Here is a 17,858-nt window from a genome sequence, read left to right as displayed (position 1 = left end):
TTGCAGCCCAACTTCACATCATCAACTTCACATCATTAATTACTTAGTGTCAATCTTTTATATAGTCTTCATCATTTCCAATGCAGGAAAGAATAAGAAGAAAAAGTTGGTACAACTCAACTAACCCAATGTCACATCCACACCATCTCCCACAAAAAAAAAAAAAATCAAAATAATTAGAGATCCAAATTGAGAAAAAAATTAATAATAATAATTATTATTATTATTCAACCAACTGTTCATATCCCTCAATTAATGAATAGTTGCATTACAAGAGAAAAGAAAATTATATTGAACCAATGGAGAACCCCACCCGGTTCAATTGATCAAATGGACCGGACCGTGGTGGACCGCGACAGAGACGCGCTCGGCGGCTCGCAAGCGTTCAGCGCGCGTTCGAGCCCGTCGACGACCTCCGTCATGGTCGGCCGCTCCCGCCCCTCCGGGCTCACGCAGTCGATTGCCAGGTAGCCGACGTAGGTGACCGCCTCGATCTCGCTCGGCTTCGGCGGTGGCACCCTCGGGTCGAGTACCCGGTGGACGTCGTCGGCCGCGATGTGCGGCATGGCGAACTCCACCACGTTCCTCGGCGTGCCGCTGTCCTCGTTCTGGTGGATCACTCTGCAGCCCGTCAGCAGCTCCAGCAGCACGACTCCGAAGCTGTAGACGTCGCTCTTGGCGGTGAGGTGCTGCAGCCGGTAGTACTCGGGGTCCATGTAGCCGACCGTGCCAGCGGCCCGGTCCGGAGGGTGGCAGTCCGGTCTGAGCTCGTCTTCGACCGGGCTCATCAGGGAGAGGCCGAAGTCGGAGACCGTCGCCGTCCAGGTTTCATCGAGCAGGATGTTGGAGGACTTGATGTCACGGTGGATGATGGGCGGGACGGCGTAGGTGTGGAGGTACTCGAGGCCGCGTGCGGCGTCGAGGGCGATGCGGAGGCGCGCCCCCCACGACGCGAGGGTCGCACCCGGTAGCCGGTGGAGGTGGTCGTGGAGCGAGCCGTTGGCCATGAACTCGTACACGAGCACGCGCTCCGGCCCCTGGTTGCAGTAGCCCAGCAGGCGCACCAGGTTCTTGTGGTTCACGCGGGAGAGGAGCGCGAGCTCGGAGAGGAACGCCGACTCCTTGTCAGGGCGCTTGTTCTCGGCGGGGCCCGGGGCCGTGGTCGACGACGACGCCGACGTCTCGGCCCGCTTGATGGCCACGACGCGGCCGTCGTCCAGGGTGGCGCGGTAGATCGACCCGAAGCTGCCGGAGCCGACCTTCTGGGACTCCGCGAAGTTGTCGGTCACGGCGAGGAGGACCGACAACGGGAACTCCTCCACCATGGCGCTATGTCCTCTGCAAAACAACGAGCTAAATCGGCATTCGATAGGCGCGTGTAAGCCTCCCGAGCCGTGCGGCCTCGCGAGCACGGACGGGAGGCCCGGAGCTAGCGGCCGCCTCGCCGCGCCGGAGTCATGTATGCGGCCGTTGCATCGAGCGAAGTAGAGCAAACAGAGGATCAATGTCACGAGCCCGATGGCGAACCCGACGGAGCCGATAACCACGAAAACCGTCTTCCTTCTACGAGGAGTCGCAGCTGCGTTTGGAGATGCCGGAGGAGGTGGAGGAGGAAGAGGTGCTCTCGGACTACTCGCTTCTCTCCCGAGCTCGCAGAGAGAGCAGACGACGCGGCCATTGGCGCACAACTGGCCGGAGCCTTCCAGGGGACCGCAGCGACAACTAGACGTCGGCATACAGGTGCCAGGCAACACGCCCTCGAAGACCACCGGTTTGTGGCAGAAGACGGCGCTTCCCCAACAGGCCAAGGAATAGTTGATCCTGAGAATTCCACAGATCGTACTGCCCTTCGCATGAATCGCCACGAACTCGGTGTTGGCGAGGCTGGACGGCAAACTGGAATTCTCTCCCCAGCACATTACTCCTCCATGTCTGCCGAGCGCGCACGTCTTGTTCTCCCCCAGTGCCAACGAGCTGATCTCGATTGGAATTACTCCCACCTCCGGCTTGCCCGCTCCCCAGCACACCAGCTTGCCGTCCCCGGTGACCGCGCAGGCATGCCGGGTGCCAGCGGCGACAGTGGAATAAGTCCCTGGCGGCTCCTGGCCCACGACGCCGGTGTCATTTCCAAAGCATGCGATCTCCCGGCTCAACAGCAGCCCGCAAACGAAGTCGCCGCCGACGGCGATATCAGAGAAGTACACGCCCTCGGGAAAGGTGAACTGGTTCCAGCGCCAGCAAGTGGGACGGGGGAGGCTGCCGCCTCGGATGCCGCAAACATGCGTGTCTCCGGCGGAGAGATCGGCTAAGGGCGGCTCGCTGTAGACCCTCCTGTAGTCCGGCGGCCAGCCGTTGTAGGACTCCTGATACAAGTCCCACCAGACCATGGTGGAGACGTCCGTGGACAGGCTGAGCAAGCACAGGAATCCATCTCCACCAGCGATGGCAAAGGAGGAGATGGCGCCCAACCTGTAAATACGTCGGTGCCCCGTTGGCAGGCTGGTGCAACTCAGGTCGTATCCTCTGTTGGCATTCGGTCGAACGACGGCGCAAACCACTACAACGTTCGAGATACGGGAGATTGCTACTGTTGACAGAGAAGCTGCAATGCTTGGAGAAGAGATGGCGACAAGAAGAAGCAGCAGGAGGAAGAAGCTTGGAGGAAGCATTGGCAGAGAAAGGTGGTCAAGATGGTACAGTATCTCATCGTATCAGAGAGAGGTCGAAGAATAGATCGTGTGTTGGATTTCTTGGGGAAGAAGAGGATGGAGAAGGCAACGAACGCGGCTTTAGGCGTGTCAAAATGTAGACAAAGTCCACTTCAAGCTTCGAGTAAGAGTCAATGTGGAATTACCCTTCCTAAGCTCCTTTCAACCACCATGTCTGACTGGCTCTTTCCTTCCTTCTGGTTAGGTTTGGTGTCACGAGAATCTTGAAATGATCTGACAACTCTCGCACAGAGACCAAGCTGGCATCTGCATGACACACGGAGAAGACCGGCATCGGCATCGGCATCGGCATCGGCATCGCTATTTTCCTCAAATTTGTCTTTGTTTGCAATGCTTTTGACCGGTTGAGACATTTGAAGGGTTGAAAATAAGAAGGCATGTTCTGAACTCTTCATTCTTAAGAGAGAATAGCTGATGATTTAAATCCATCACACGTAGTGGTAAACATTGAGAGCAGCAGTTGCCATCATAAGAGGGAAAAGCTTGTGGAACTTTGGAAGCAATGCATGCTGCCTTGGTTCATTGGATCTCCTTCCTTCCAGAGTCAAGACTGGAGATCCATCCAAGAAGGATTCCTTGGTTTCTCGGTGAACAATTTGATGATGGATTATATAGCATGGGATGAAGCCGGTTGCAGAAATTGTTTGTGCTCTATGCATCTTTCACAGCTCTTGTGAACATTCATCAACCAAATTCAAGAACACCGAGTATGCTGAACTCTGTTTCTTCTTTTCTTCCTCTCCAATTTTGGTACAAACAGTGGAGACTTGAGTCCGGACTAATTTCCGTTTTATGTATCATCCAACCAATACAGCCAATATTTTCAAGATTCAATATGCAGAGCCAGGTCAGCTAACATGAACCGAGAGAGAGAGAGAGAGAGAATATTCTTCGAAAATTTTTATTTTCAAGAATAACTTTTATAACAACCTATCAAGCCAAAATGTTTTCTTCGGTTTGACTCTCTCTCTCTCTCTCTCGGTTCATGTTATGGAAAAGAAGTCATTGATGTCCTAATCAATACAATGTGATCCAAACCCGTATACGCAGATTGTTTGAGATAACACTGAGGTCAAAACGTTGAGCTCTCAAATATCAGCTCTCAAATATCACCTATGCAAAAACTAAGGTTGAGAGAGGTTTCTCGATTCAATCCTTCCGACGTTCAAGCTAGTAACACAAGACATATGAGTGCAGATACAAATAATAAAAAAAATGATCCTCCTTCATCAATCAATATCCATTTAGATTCGACCCGAAAGGATGCTCATCTTCAACGTGGGAGGAGAGAAATTGATTCCCTCAGGGATATACGATCTCCCTAGGGAAGTCAATCTTTTTTGTATGTATAGTTTTTAGTTTCGTGGGTTTTTATGCATCAATCTTTGCATGACGATGAAACTTTCTTTTATACGAGAAATTTTGAGATTTTATTTTCTGTTCTTCCATTATACATGTGATGTCGCCTCAGATTTTCCAACACTATCTACCTGACTTAGTCATTATTTCTTTTGCTTGCTACATCATCGAACTTATCCATCCAACTAGTCTTCTTCCTTAGTAGGTCGAGGTCTCAATTTGGCTGTAGAGGCTTGATCGAGTTGATATTGTCCTTTTGGAATAATCGATCTCTCTATCACTGACTAGAAAGGGTGAGAGGGCTTGAGCCCTATCATGAACGTTTACATTCTAAGCAACGGATGGATATCTACGATATCTCAGATTTTATTTGTTAATTAAGTGATGACATTTGCAAGTGATTCCTCCTCCCCTTACCTGAGTTCGAGAAGCGTTGTCGATGATGGCCTCAGATGCATATTCCTGAGAAAGTAAAATTTAAACTCTCGCATAAGCTGAAAAAAAGAATTAATGGAAAGTGGTTTCAGGTGAGCATACAATTCTTATATTGGGTCTCTTAACATTGTCGAGAAGGTCCAACACATCAAGGAATCCAAAATGTCATACAATAACATTTGGGCATGAAAAGCTACAATGTGCTTTATCCGATTGACACTACCATCGAATATCTCATACGATGGGAGGCGAAAATTCCCTAAAATCAATTCCTCAAATTTTTTGGGTGAATGGCAATCGACACAAGGTGGGATCGATCAACGCTTCCCCTTTTGATTATTGAAACTCTTGTCATACCTCATCTAAACATCAATCCATCTATCATAGTTTGGATCCGTAGAGAATCCACTATTGAATCCATCAATTAGGTCTCAGATTTAAGTAGGGTAGAGTAGTGGTACAGTCTACTAAAGTGGCCTCTCGACCAATGGGTCAATGGGTCTCGAGCACTTCTAGGATGTCGGCACTACGTCAGGTGGGGGAACCTCGACAAGTGACTGTGTTGGTGGTGATGACCATGGCTGAGTTGGTGGCATCGCCTATTGGGTTAATTTGGGCAAAAGTAGAGTGATGACCAATATCATGCCCATTAGTATTTGTACTCGTTGAGTAAGATTCAAGAACACCTCGATGAGGATGAACATGTGGTTCGGGATCATCCCTAGGGGTGAGAGACCTAGGACATTGAATGGATATTAGTATTATATCAACATTTATACAAAGGTGGATGTGTCAATATGTGGAAAGGATGACTATTGCCTCCCTGGATGACTATTGCCTCCCTTAGTGAACGTATTGTAGGTTAGAGGTAAAATCTCCTCGCTCGAGCTTTCATTGAAAGGGTTGGCGGGTGAGCAGTCCTACGACATTGAGCTCTCTTTCTAGTATTAAAATATTATAGGAAGAAATCGTTGACATCTTGATTAGCCCGACATGATTCGGACTCGTATACACAGGGTTGTCCAAAGTGCCTCTGAGGTAAAAACATCAAACTCCTAAGGTGCCACCAATATGAATGAACTTGACGTGCCACATTTCGGATCCCTCTCACAAGAGCCCTAGGGGAGAACAAATAATAAAGAGTAGAGTGTTCTCCAATCATCATCCAACACATGACCGTCACATAGTGTCAAGGGTGAAAGGAGAAGACAAAGACCACCATCATCTTGTCTGCCCACGTGGGCAAGGGGCTAAGGTGAGCGATTATGAGCTGTCTCTCCCTTATCACCCATGTAAATAAGAGACTAATGAGAGACCGTTGGAAGTAGTTAGATATTGTCTCATCATAGAATATTTCATAGAATATTCTGTTCATTTATGACTAAGTATAAAAGCTTATATTCAACATAACGAAAAAGATGAATATCACTTTTTTGACCACTCGCATCTATACTCATATATTTCGGGTTATTAATCTAGATATCGAAGGGATCGAAACAAAAAACCTCTTTCAATCTCAATTTTTATGCAAATAACACATCGGGAGTTCAAAATTTCTACCATAGAAATATATTGAAGAATCCTGTATATACGAGTTCGAACTAACCAACCAGCCCCCCAGATGATCAGCACGACCAAGGAATTTGTGCTCAGGCACACCCCCTAATCTATCAGGTCCTCAAAACCATTCGACACGCCCCCGTAGAGAAAAAGGGGAGGGGAGGGGGGGGGGGGGGAAGTGATAAGGAAATCACCAGAGAACCAGCAGTAGTACCCCCTGGTGACGCACACCATCCCACAGCAGCTAGGTCAAACCGAAATGACCTCCTCTGACAGGAATGATAATGTCGACGCGACCTGATTGATGTCGATTACCCTAAATGACGTCTCGTGTCTCGAACAACCCACAACACTCAGTCAACTGGTCAGAACGCCGACCGAGGCGCATTAAACAGTCTGCTCAGGTTCGACCTCGCACGCCACACCAGCACCAGTGTCAGACCCTACCTACCCCTGCAGGGGGGCACATCAAGCACAGTAAGTTTCTCTATAAGTATCCCCGCATGCTAAAAGAAGAGGAGTACAAGCACAACAGACTGAAAGACATCTCTTCCTCTAAAACCCTCTCCACATTGCTAACTTGGCACATCAAACACAGTAAGTTTCTCTATAAGTATCCCCGCGTTCGGCCCGACCTTTGTGCAGGTGCTAGACGGGGTCGACTCTTCAAGGCGCTGCGACGGAGCTTTCTGCCGACCCGACTCGCCGACCCGACCTCCAGACCCTCGAACCAAGCCGCGTCGGCCCCGAGGCCACGGCTTAAACCGGTGCATTCCGCATCACTAATGACTTCTTTCGCTAACGCATTGCTTCTCATAAAGCCTTCCATAGCTCAGTAAAGCTGGTCAAGTAAAAATGAAACCGTAAACCAATCTATTTGAAGGGTGTTTTTATATTATTGCTCAATTTGCCGGTTTTGAGTCTCAAGCAAATTGCTTCGATGATTATAAAGCATCTGCCATTGTACTTATGATCAACTTATGCCAAAGAACCTATTGAGATCTATCGATGTCACATACAATTTTAATGAATCTTTGTTTTTTTCTATACCATACAGAAAAATCAATATCATCTAAAGAGAATATTCATCTCAATCGTCTCATAATTCAACATGTGATAATACAATAGTATAGAAAGAACAAAGGCTCATAAATATATATATCATCATAATATAAAATATTTAATAAATATTTTATTCATATCATAAAATATTTTTTTTCACTGAATTCATTATAAAAAGACTCATTAGATCAATTATTTTTTAATCGAAATCATTAATTTTAATTATGTTACTATGGATCGTATTACTAAACCAATCCGTTCTCAATTTTCTTACATGTCGACACTAAATCAGACGGTCGAAACCAATTGGATCATACGAGCCCGAATCAAATGGGACTAATGGGGTCATCACCACCGATACTTTCTATAACAACCTCAGGAAAGGCAATGTAAGGTCAACTTCAACTCTCTCTTTCCACACTGACAGACACAGATATCAGCTGTCCTCTTGCAACGTGAACAGCGTACCATTCTGCCATTACAATTTGGAGGCAGAGGCACCCGAAACAGAGACAAAATTTTCCTTTCTTTTAGATGTCGACAGGAAGCCATGACACCGGAAGAGAGAGCTGTGCTTGGGTACCTGCGCACAAGCCGACATGACTCGAACGCAAGCAAACCGAGCAGGCGGCGCAGATGATGTGAGGTGCACGGGGTCTTCTCATGTGAAGAAGAGGTAGTAACTGAGACACACGAGACGTGGAGCAGGCATTCAAACAATCTCCTGCTCAGCCAACTCTGCGCGAATAGCTGGGAAGAGGACAACGGGGTTCGGAATCTTTCGCCTCTCATGTCCAGTCACTGCCACCACCAAAGGGACATCCGAGGCACCTTCGAAAGAAACTCTCGTTCTCCCGGAATGTGTTCTTCTTCTCACTTCAATTTCTCTCCTTTTTCTTTGTCTTGTTGTTTGCATAGGGCGTTTGATTCAATATAAGACGGGCGTGAGACGAACGAAGTGCACTGCCTCCATGGCCGTCTCCTCCACAGTCCACACGAGAAGACCAGCTTTTGCAGATGGATTCATGTGCTTACATGAAAAGATGTTCTGCTTGGCAATCATTTAGTTGATGATGGAGTATGATTGTGACATGAAGTCTTACACAGAAAGTGTTCAGAAGGTCTGTAAGTGCCATTTCAATCATCTTCCAAGTGAGAGGAAACTGATGGGAAATAGGAATCAATTATAAACAGAAGAAAGACCATAATTGGCATTTCTTTGCTCAAATTCATACATAGAACTTGAGATATTATAACCATAATCATAAAATTCAATAATAATAATAAGTGTTTATCATTCTTTTTTTATTATTTATAAAAAAAATCATTCATATTTTTAACATCATAAATAACTATATTTTATAATAAAAATTATTAAACCTATCAGAGTTGATTCTGATAAGTATCCCTACCACTGACTATAGCTCCTCTATGAGAAACCTTTGTCTCTGAAATAGATGCAGGCTGGCCTTTCTTTTTCTGCTTCTCTTTTAGAGAAAGAACTTTGTTGGCTGAACCACTGTCAATCAATCAACCTGCCATTTGATTCTTACACAGTGTTAAAAGGCTCAGATGGTGACCTCTCAGAAGGGTAGCTTTCCCCCTCACCCTCAGTGAACAATTCCATTCGATCCAGCAATGGAGGGAGACTTCCAACGCCATTAATGGGATGAAAAAGGATTCACTGTGGAATAATTGAATCACAAAAGTGTGCAGGAGGAAAAGGATTCACTGTGAAGGCAGAGGAGGGAGCAAAGAGACTCTGTTTTCTGAGGCAAAGAACAAAAAAAGCACACACACACACACACTCACCCAAAAGCTTTAGTGATTCCTTTCCATGATCTTTCATGCTCGTATCGTCATCAACATTTAAACTCGATTACCTGCCCGCGATGATGGAGCTTCCATCACAGGATGCTTACTGTGCCATTCCCCTTACAGTGACCACTCGAAGTCTGGTGAGATCTTGTGATCCATGAACACCAAGGACATCACAAGATACACTTGTGTACGACTCTGATGTGAGGCCCAACAAGTGCAGCAGCGTTCGAGGACAAATGCCTGTTGCCGATACTGGATATCCACATCAAGTTTCATGCCACAGGAACAGTATCTCTTCCCACATTCTGAGCCCCTTCATGAAATAAAACCTGGTTCTGTTACAGGTTTGTGTCACAGTTCACTGTTTGATTCCTGGTGGTGAAGCAGATGAGGATGCATGAGGCATCATACAAACACCTTTAATACAACCCTGCAGCTGAGATGGTATTTGTTTTGATCTGCTGATATGATCTAAACCTGTTCTCTTGTTCCCTCTTTAAGACTCTTTTTGTATCTCTACAGTTACTACTCTCATCACCACCTTCAACACATCGGAAAGCACTACTCTCTTGCAGAGGTACTGATTCCATATGCCTCTGTTCCGTCACTCTCGTGTCTCTCCTCCAAATCTGTTCATGCTCTCAATCTCCTTTCGGCGGACACTTAAGAATGCCTGGCCTTCCTTTCAGCTCCAATGAGCACAACTGAAGCCTCACAAAATGGACCCTCGTCTTCTACTCCTCACCTTGCTTGCTCTCCTTGGTTCTTGCGCTTGCGCTTCCATTCATGGTGATGCCTTGGCATTAGCTTATCTAAGAGAAGGCTTCCTTTCTTCCACCTCACAACTAGTGAGCTGGAACACTTCCAATCTGCTATCTGTCTGCTCCTGGTTCGGAGTTCGGTGCGAGCATGATCGCGTCGTCGGGATCGACATCTCTAACCTGAACATATCCGGCTCTGTTGCAATGGACATCTCTGGCCTTGACTCCCTCGTCAACCTCTCCCTTGCCGGGAACCAGCTTCACGGTGAGATCAGAGTGTCGAACTTGCCGAGCCTTCGATACCTCAACATCTCTTCCAATCAGTTCCACGGCGGGCTGGATTGGAACTACTCGAGCCTGCCGAGCTTGCAGGTGTTCGACGCCTACGACAACAACTTCACAGCCTCGTTGCCGCTCGGCGTCCCAGACCTGAGGAGCATCAGGTACTTGGACCTCGGTGGCAACTACTTCAATGGCAGCATCCCGGCGTGCTACGGGAGCTTAGCTGGTTTGAAGTACCTCTCGCTAGATGGCAATGATCTCAGAGGTCGAATTCCCAGCGAACTGGGCAATCTCACGAGCCTCCGGCGGCTCTATTTGGGCTACTACAACGTGTTCGACGGCGGCATCCCAGTCGAGCTCGGCAAGTTGATCCATCTCGCCCATCTCGACCTGTCGAGCTGCGGCCTCGGCGGACGAATCCCCCACCAGATCGGTTATCTGATCAACCTCGACACCCTCTTCCTCCACACCAATCGGTTGTCTGGCCCGGTGCCGCCGTCGCTCGGCAACCTCACGAGGCTGGTCTTCCTCGACCTGTCGAACAACGAGCTCACAGGAGAACTCCCGCAGCAGCTCGCCGCGCTCACGGAGCTCAGCCTGTTGAACCTCTTCATGAACCGGCTGCATGGGCCGCTGCCGGCGTTCCTCGCCGTGCTGCCGAATCTGGACACTCTGCAGCTCTTCGTGAATAACTTCACCGGCGGCGTACCGGAGAAACTCGGCGGCAGCGGCCACATCCGCGTGCTCGACCTTTCGTCGAACGAGCTTACCGGTACGATTCCCGCAAACCTGTGTCCATCGAACGGGCTCCAAGTTCTCATCCTCTTCAGGAACTTCTTCTTCGGTCCCATCCCTGAGAGCTTGGGCATGTGCTTGAGCCTAACGAGAGTGAGGCTTGGTCAGAACTCTCTCAATGGAAGCATTCCTTCAGGATTCCTGTACTTGCCGCAGATCAACCTATTAGAGCTCCAAGACAACCACCTCTCCGGTCCGATGCCCGAGAATTCCAACACTAGCCGGAGACCAACCCAACTGGTCCACCTAAACCTCTCAAACAATTCGCTCACCGGTTTTCTTCCTTCCTCGATCCGCAGTCTATCTTCGATCCAAACCTTCCTTCTCGGCCGCAACCAGTTGACCGGTCTGATCCCCAGCGCCATCGGCTCCCTGAGTCACGCAATTAAGCTCGACCTTAGCTGCAATGGCTTATTGGGCTCGATCCCACCCGAGATCGGAAACTGCACCCGGCTCACCTACCTCGACCTCAGCCAGAACAACCTCTCTGGCCCCATTCCGCCGGAGATCGCCGGAATCGGGGTGCTAAACTATCTGAATCTTTCGCGCAACCAACTGAACGGGTCGATACCGAGGTCGGTCGCCGCGGCGATGAGGAGCCTCACGGCGGCCGATTTCTCCTTTAACGATCTCTCCGGCTGGCTGCCGGACTCGGGGGAGTTAGCCTACTTGAACGCCACCTCCTTTTCCGGCAACCCCAAGCTCTGCGGACCGGGTTCGAACAACTCGTGCGACTACGTGGCGGGGGCACCCCGGTCCGGACGCTCCCACGGGGACTTCGAGCTGGCCCTTGCGCTGGCGCTTGTCCTCAGCTGCTTCGCGCTTGCGCTGGCGGCGGCGGGGCGGGCCAGGTCGCAACGTGGCGGGTCCGACGGGGCCACGTGGCGGCTCGCCGCCTTCCACCAGGTGGATTTCGGCGTGTCGGATGTGCTGGAGTGCATGAAGGAGGGTAACGTGGTCGGGCGCGGCGGCGCGGGGGTGCTGTACCGCGGCCGGACCCGTGCCAACGGCGATATTGCAGTGAAGCGGCTGGTGAGCCTGGGATCGAACGGGCACGACCGCCGCTTGGTCGCCGAGATCCAGACGCTCGGCAGCATCCGGCACCGGAACATCGTCCCCCTGCTCGCCGTCTGCTACATCACGGGGAAGACCAACGCGTTGGTGTACGGGTACATGAGCAACGGCAGCCTGGGGAAGCTGCTGCACGGCGGAGGGGGCGAGCGGTTCGGCTGGAGAAGACGGTACAGGATAGTGGCGGCGAATATCGAGGGACACGTGGCGGACTTGGGGCCGGCCAATTTCTTGCTCCACGGCGGTGGCTCCGAGTGCATGTCCGCCACCGCTGGTTCCCACGGCTACATCGCTCCAGGTATGATTCTTCGTTCTTTGCTGTTGCTACCTTAATTCACCTGCTCTAAGTTTCAATCAATAGCCCTCGATGTTCCCCGATGCAGAGTATGCGTGCGCTCTCAAGGTGGATGAGAAAAGTGATGTCTACACCTTCCGGGTGGTCCTGCTGGAGCTCATCACCGGGCGGCGGCCGGTCGGAGGATTCGGGGACGGCGTCGACATCGTTCAGTGGGTAAAGAGGACCACAAGTTGCAGCGGGGACAATGTTGGACGCATCGTGGACCTAAGATTTTGCAGAATGCCGACAATGGGGGAGGTGACGCATGTCTTCTCTGTTGCCATGCTGTGTGTCCAAGAGAACGGTGTCGAGAGACCAACGATGAGGGAGGTGGTGCAGATGCTCTCTGAAGGAGAGCAGAGGACCAACCTCCATTCTCCTCATCATCATCCTCCTCTTGTAGGAGAGCAGAGCAGCGGCGATAGGGAGAACAAATGCTTGAAGCCATTTCCAGACCTCTTGGCCTAGTGATCAGTGAGATGCAAGAGTTCATATTCCTTCATGTAAGCCTTTCTTTGCCTTCAATGAGAGTAGAGGCATCAAACTCATGCACCTTTGGTACGTTGAGGCCATGGACATAGATAGCACCAAATTTGATTCAAGGGACCAACATCACAGAAGGTAATAGAACATAATGCATCAACTTCAGACTACTATTTTCACACACTGAAAAAGAAGAACAATCTTAATTCAACTGTAAGGTAAACTCTCCTTCATTTTGTAACTTGGATCAATTTCACAACAACAAAGTGGTTGCTCTCACAGTCATCCCTTGAAGCTAAAAATTTTATTCTAGGCAACAGCTTCAAAAGCGCGCAAGTAACTAATGTTTCCGGAAGGTAGTAACTAGATTTATTTTTACAAACTCAACATCATAATGAGGAAAGTTTTTTATTGCGCTTCCTTGCAGTCTTTGCCAGAGCATCACAAATCTCTTTCTTTCGCTTTAAGTTGTCATCTGCCTTGCTTGCACAGTTCTTCGCTTGAAGCTCCAATGCCCCCTTCACAAAGAATTTGACCTTCCACAATGTGATTTCACTCTGCATCAAAAATATGTACCAAGTATTGCAGACCTTGATCAGTGAGGTTGCTATTCTTAGAATAGGTCAATATTGATGTGTTATCACAATAGGAATATATGTTGTCAATGTTAAGTTCCAGTATTGCACACCTTGATCAGTGAGATTGCTGTTCTTAGAATAGGTCAACATTGATGTGTTATCACATAGTAATACAAGTTGTCAGTGCTAAGTTCCAGTCATGAACTAAAGTGAAAGAGCTTAATGAACCACCAAGGCATGCACAACTATGATATGATCAAATGTATATGATAGTAACGAATAACAATTCTATTTAAGTCACAAGATAGTAACGAATAACAAAAATGTATATGATCAAATGTAAGCGGATCCAATAGGAATATTAAAATCCAATCCAAAAGCCACATCAGATGACATTGAACTCATTTCCAGCAACTAGTCAGTCCTTCAGCCAATCATTCACTGTTGCTGGTTTCTCATTGAACAGAGAGCATGAAAAATATCCAGTGATTTCGCTATAAAACATATTTATACGTATATAACTAATTTCTCTATGAGCATTTAGTTAATGTATATTAAAATCGACAGTATAATTCTGGATACCAAAATGTGCTGGTTACGAGAACTGAAATGAACTTGGAAAGAACTGTAAAGCATGCATGGGGTAAAAATACAAAACCTGTGCATCCATATCAACATCCACCACTTCGCCTGTAGTTTGAAAACTGGGGTTGTCTTCAGCAATAATTTCTAGAGCCTTGTTAAGATCTTCGGGGGATAAAGCGCTCAGGCCAACACCAAGTTTTCTTTTCTCCTCTGCTGACATTTTCCTAAGAAAATATTTCTAAAAGTTAGTAAGGCATAAATTTAAAAATGCTTCCCTGCAGCTAAGTTACAGCCTAGCGCACAAGACTCCCACCAGGTGGAGTGTTGCAAAAGTCCACATACGCAGTCTTATCATTACAAACAAAGAGCCTATTTTCATGAGTTGAAGCTTTGATACCCAGGTCAGCAAAAAGAGCAACCTTATGTATTTGAGAAATATTACAGAAAATAATTAACACATATGAAGCGAACCATGATACAATGCCATTCAGAATGCGGAAGTAATCATCAAAATTTTTCATGGGAAAAAGGAAAACGCAACTATTAGTTTTTCTACATTCTTGGGAGAAAAGGATTACAATTTTCGGATCTCATTATGTCCATACTCTATATTATGTGCAACATTTGGTTAATTTGACTCTAAAGTCTAAACAACATTTGGTTATGTACATACTCTATCAACAATAACTTCAAGTAGGACAAATTCCATATGGTAAACCTAATAATGAGCTTATACTACATAACACGAGTAAATATATTGTTAGTATAGACCACATTTTCTATCTTGCTAATGAATTTGCAAGGTCAACTATCATGTTAACTATTCTAATAAGTCCACTATCTTGCTAATTATAAAATGAAAGGTCAGTTTCTTATTAATTATAAAATAAGATAATTCATTTCCCCAAAAGCTTCTAGCTTACATCATTTTTTATATCACTGTCCTCCATTGCCTCAAGGCCTCACAGAAGTTTAAGGTATGAATAGCTGCTAAATATTCTAGCAAATTGAATCAACTGAATTGTCAAATAACTAAGGAGAGACTTGGGGTCTACATATACTACAAGCATGTTGATGAAAAAAACAAACAGTTACCTGCATTTCTGGATTACCAACTTCCTCAGCTCTTCCAAACGCGCATTCAGTTCATCAAGCTGAAGATTTGTTAAGAAAAAAATTGTCAGTCACTTAGGGGTTTTCTGAAGAAAAAACACCGTACCTATCCGAAGGTGTGAAATTGGAAATAGTTGCCATGTCATCTAATTCTGGCCTAGCAACTAAGTATTTCATATTGTCAGCACCTACTACTCTACTCGGTTTGAAAATTAATTTATGACTTTCAAAAAGATAAAGCAAATACTTAGGGAAATTATCCATAATAAGGTTCTATGTTACCTCACTGTTGGTATCTCTAGCCATTTTTCCAAAAGCAGCCTCCCGAGCAATCTGCATGTTTGCAAGAGCTTGAGCCTCGTCGTCCTTTTGTTTTGCCTCCTGACAAGTGAGCACCAAAGAAAAAAAGAAAAAAAAAACAATTTTCATGACTCAACAGCTCTGACAAAAGCAGCTTCATATCCATGCAGGAAATAAAAGAGAACGTGATAGCAAGAAAGAGGTAACAAATATAGCAACAGAAACAAGCATACTAAACTTCACCTCTTCAACAACTTTAGGAAGTAGTTGCAGCCACTTCTCTTCAAATTTATCCAGTAATGTTTTAGCCATAACATGAATATCACTTCTGTCATCGTTGTATGTCATTGCATTAGTGAAAACCAATCTTACATCGGCATATATTTCACGAACATTTTTATATCCATTGCCATCCTTTGCTTCCATTTGGTTTTTGATTGTACCAAAGTCCATGGGCTTTTTAATGACCTAGGATGAAGAGAAGTCTCAAATTATTGTTAATCAAACTAAGAATAAGACAAAAGGATGCTAACTGCACTTTCCTAAGACAGAAAATTCTTATTAAAGGGTATCCAATGATTTTGACCAATCAAGCAACTAGCAGATACATCTAAGAGCAATGGAACTACCCAAAATCAAACCAAATTCAATTAAACAGATTATCATTATCAAACAAGCACAAGAAAGGCAATATTACTTGTTTTCAGTATGGTGTAGGAAAAAGTAATTCACAAAGGATTGAAAGCTTCAGATATACAAGAACCATGCCAGCTCTACTAATATAAAGATCATATATAGCTGAACAGAAAATTAAAGAAGTTACATGAGGAAACAACAAATCTTTTCCTATATATAGGGCAATGCCGTCAAGTGTGATCCATAAAAATAGTGAAACATGTTTGCAGCAGATTTCCAATTTGGATTTCAAAAATTGCAGAAAAAAAAGGCAGTTGGTGTTAGCATATTAAATTTAATTCAAAAATTTTCAATTGACAACATGAAGACAAAAGAAAATGTATGAATAGATGGAGCAAGCATACAAGATTGAAGGCAAATAGGGGCAAACCTCATAATAATCATCAAGACCAAGACCCTTAACATCAACAGGGTTCATGAACGGTCGTGCCCACTTGTGCTGTGTAATCTGCAAATAATAATTTAGCCAGAGCAATCAGAAGAAATAGCAACAAATAAGGAAATAAGAACATAACTGCTTCCAACCAGTGTACTTTACACAAAGGTAATATCAGTTATCAGACAACTAAAAAGCTGTTACAACCTGTATGTATTCACAATTAACTTGCATTGCCAGCAATTTATAATATAAGAAAGTCAATGACAAGCATTTGATCCACACATGCGAAAATGTTTGTTAAAACTTAGGAAACCTAATGTCTTATTCGTTCGCCACAGCTAACATTTACCTAACAACACAAATATATCTATAAAAGGCACAAAACAAGCTTCTTGCAGAGTTGCACCAAGTTTCAAAAGAGATAAAGCATCTGAGTGTTCCATACAACCTTTCCGATCTATACCAATCTTTTAACTCAAAAAGATATGCATGCATCTAGAACCATAAAAAATTACTAGCATCATGAGAATTGTGAATTAGTGCTTGCCTGCTTCAATATGGTACCAAACTGCCGCATGAGCTCCTGCATTCTCTTTGTGCAAACAGCTTCCTTTCTACTCCCGTCAATCAGCTTGTTACCACTATTGTTGCTTCCACTATTACCAGGTTTCTTTTTTTCCTTATCTTTACCACCTGAGTTCCCCTTAGAATTATTCGGCTGTTTCCTATTAGCGTAGTACTCAACAACCTCATTTACCTTCTGCTCCAGCTGTATACCAACAACGCATCATAAAAAACACAAAAGAAGTGTTCTTTCTTTCCTAAGTAACATCGAATTGGGAGCAATAAGCAAAAAGGCATCAAAGATCGGGAGACGTTAAACACCTCATTAGCTTTGGAGATGTACTCATCAACACGATGCCTGAACCGTTCGACATCGGTTTTGGGGTTTCCGGCCTCCACTGCTACGCCGGCGTCGCTCCCGTTCCCGCTAGCCAGCGGAGGTTGGGGAGGCCTAAGCGCCACGACCGCGGCTCCTTGTGATGAAGCTGTCATCCTTTGTCTCCTAATCGTCAAGAAAGATCACAGGGATCCCAGGATTTGTGATCCCTTTCCTCTTCCCTCGAATAAATTGTTGGCAAGAATCGTGGGTGAATTAGGGTTTAAAGAAGGGGGAATCAAACAATCTGAAGTTTAAGGAATCGAGGGCTTACTTTTCGGTGAATTGCCTCTTCGGAATCCGAACTCTTCCGAGATGGAATGGGCTAACAGATCGATGTCGAGGGATTTGATGGGGGAGGGCACGAAGAGACGGTCGAACGGTCGGACCGAAGAAAACCGAACCGTAGCACGCGGTTCGGTCCGGTACGCATAAACAACCCGGTCGATGTTGTTCGTCTTTGGACTCGATAAATGTACTGTTACATTAATATACTACATGTTCATCTCTGCTCACACTACTTGAGTCACGACTAAGCTACGAGTCTTGCGAGAAACGCATGGCCATGCACA

The 17,858-nt window shown here is 46.1% G+C and overlaps 3 protein-coding genes across 6 annotated transcripts; 1 reads left to right on the top strand and 2 right to left on the bottom strand.

Moving 5' to 3' along the window:
- Positions 1-203: 203 nt before the first annotated feature.
- LOC135588513 (serine/threonine-protein kinase-like protein CCR4) lies at positions 204-3,205 on the bottom strand. The gene has a single exon (XM_065080673.1). The coding sequence runs from the start codon at positions 2,667-2,669 to the stop codon at positions 327-329; it is 2,343 nt and encodes a 780-aa protein (XP_064936745.1). The 5' UTR covers positions 2,670-3,205; the 3' UTR covers positions 204-326.
- A 5,446-nt stretch (positions 3,206-8,651) lies between these two features.
- On the top strand, positions 8,652-12,714 carry LOC135589210 (leucine-rich repeat receptor-like serine/threonine-protein kinase BAM1). The gene is made up of 2 exons (XM_065081496.1): positions 8,652-12,173; positions 12,259-12,714. Exons 1-2 carry the CDS (start codon positions 9,686-9,688, stop codon positions 12,678-12,680), a joined length of 2,910 nt encoding a protein of 969 aa, XP_064937568.1. The 5' UTR covers positions 8,652-9,685; the 3' UTR covers positions 12,681-12,714.
- Positions 12,715-12,879: 165 nt separating this feature from the next.
- LOC135581166 (transcription factor GTE1-like) lies at positions 12,880-17,697 on the bottom strand. 4 transcript variants are annotated; one of them, XM_065080670.1, is made up of 9 exons: positions 17,561-17,697; positions 17,232-17,463; positions 16,894-17,115; positions 16,338-16,415; positions 15,515-15,739; positions 15,254-15,352; positions 14,954-15,012; positions 13,932-14,082; positions 12,880-13,252 (listed from the first exon to the last, which is right to left on the bottom strand). In XM_065080670.1, the coding sequence occupies exons 2-9, from the start codon at positions 17,400-17,402 to the stop codon at positions 13,085-13,087; spliced, it is 1,173 nt and encodes a 390-aa protein (XP_064936742.1). In that variant the 5' UTR covers positions 17,403-17,463; positions 17,561-17,697; the 3' UTR covers positions 12,880-13,084. The 4 variants fall into 4 exon arrangements, with proteins under 4 accessions (XP_064936742.1, XP_064936743.1, XP_064936741.1 ...); XM_065080671.1 differs by having other exon boundaries at positions 17,232-17,468; positions 17,561-17,667; XM_065080669.1 differs by having other exon boundaries at positions 17,232-17,602.
- Between the last annotated feature and the right edge of the window lie 161 nt (positions 17,698-17,858).

This window comes from Musa acuminata, chromosome BXJ1-8, assembly GCF_036884655.1.
Source record: "Musa acuminata AAA Group cultivar baxijiao chromosome BXJ1-8, Cavendish_Baxijiao_AAA, whole genome shotgun sequence".
Lineage (NCBI taxonomy): Eukaryota > Viridiplantae > Streptophyta > Magnoliopsida > Zingiberales > Musaceae > Musa > Musa acuminata.
This window is presented reverse-complemented; position numbering and strand designations above follow the sequence as displayed.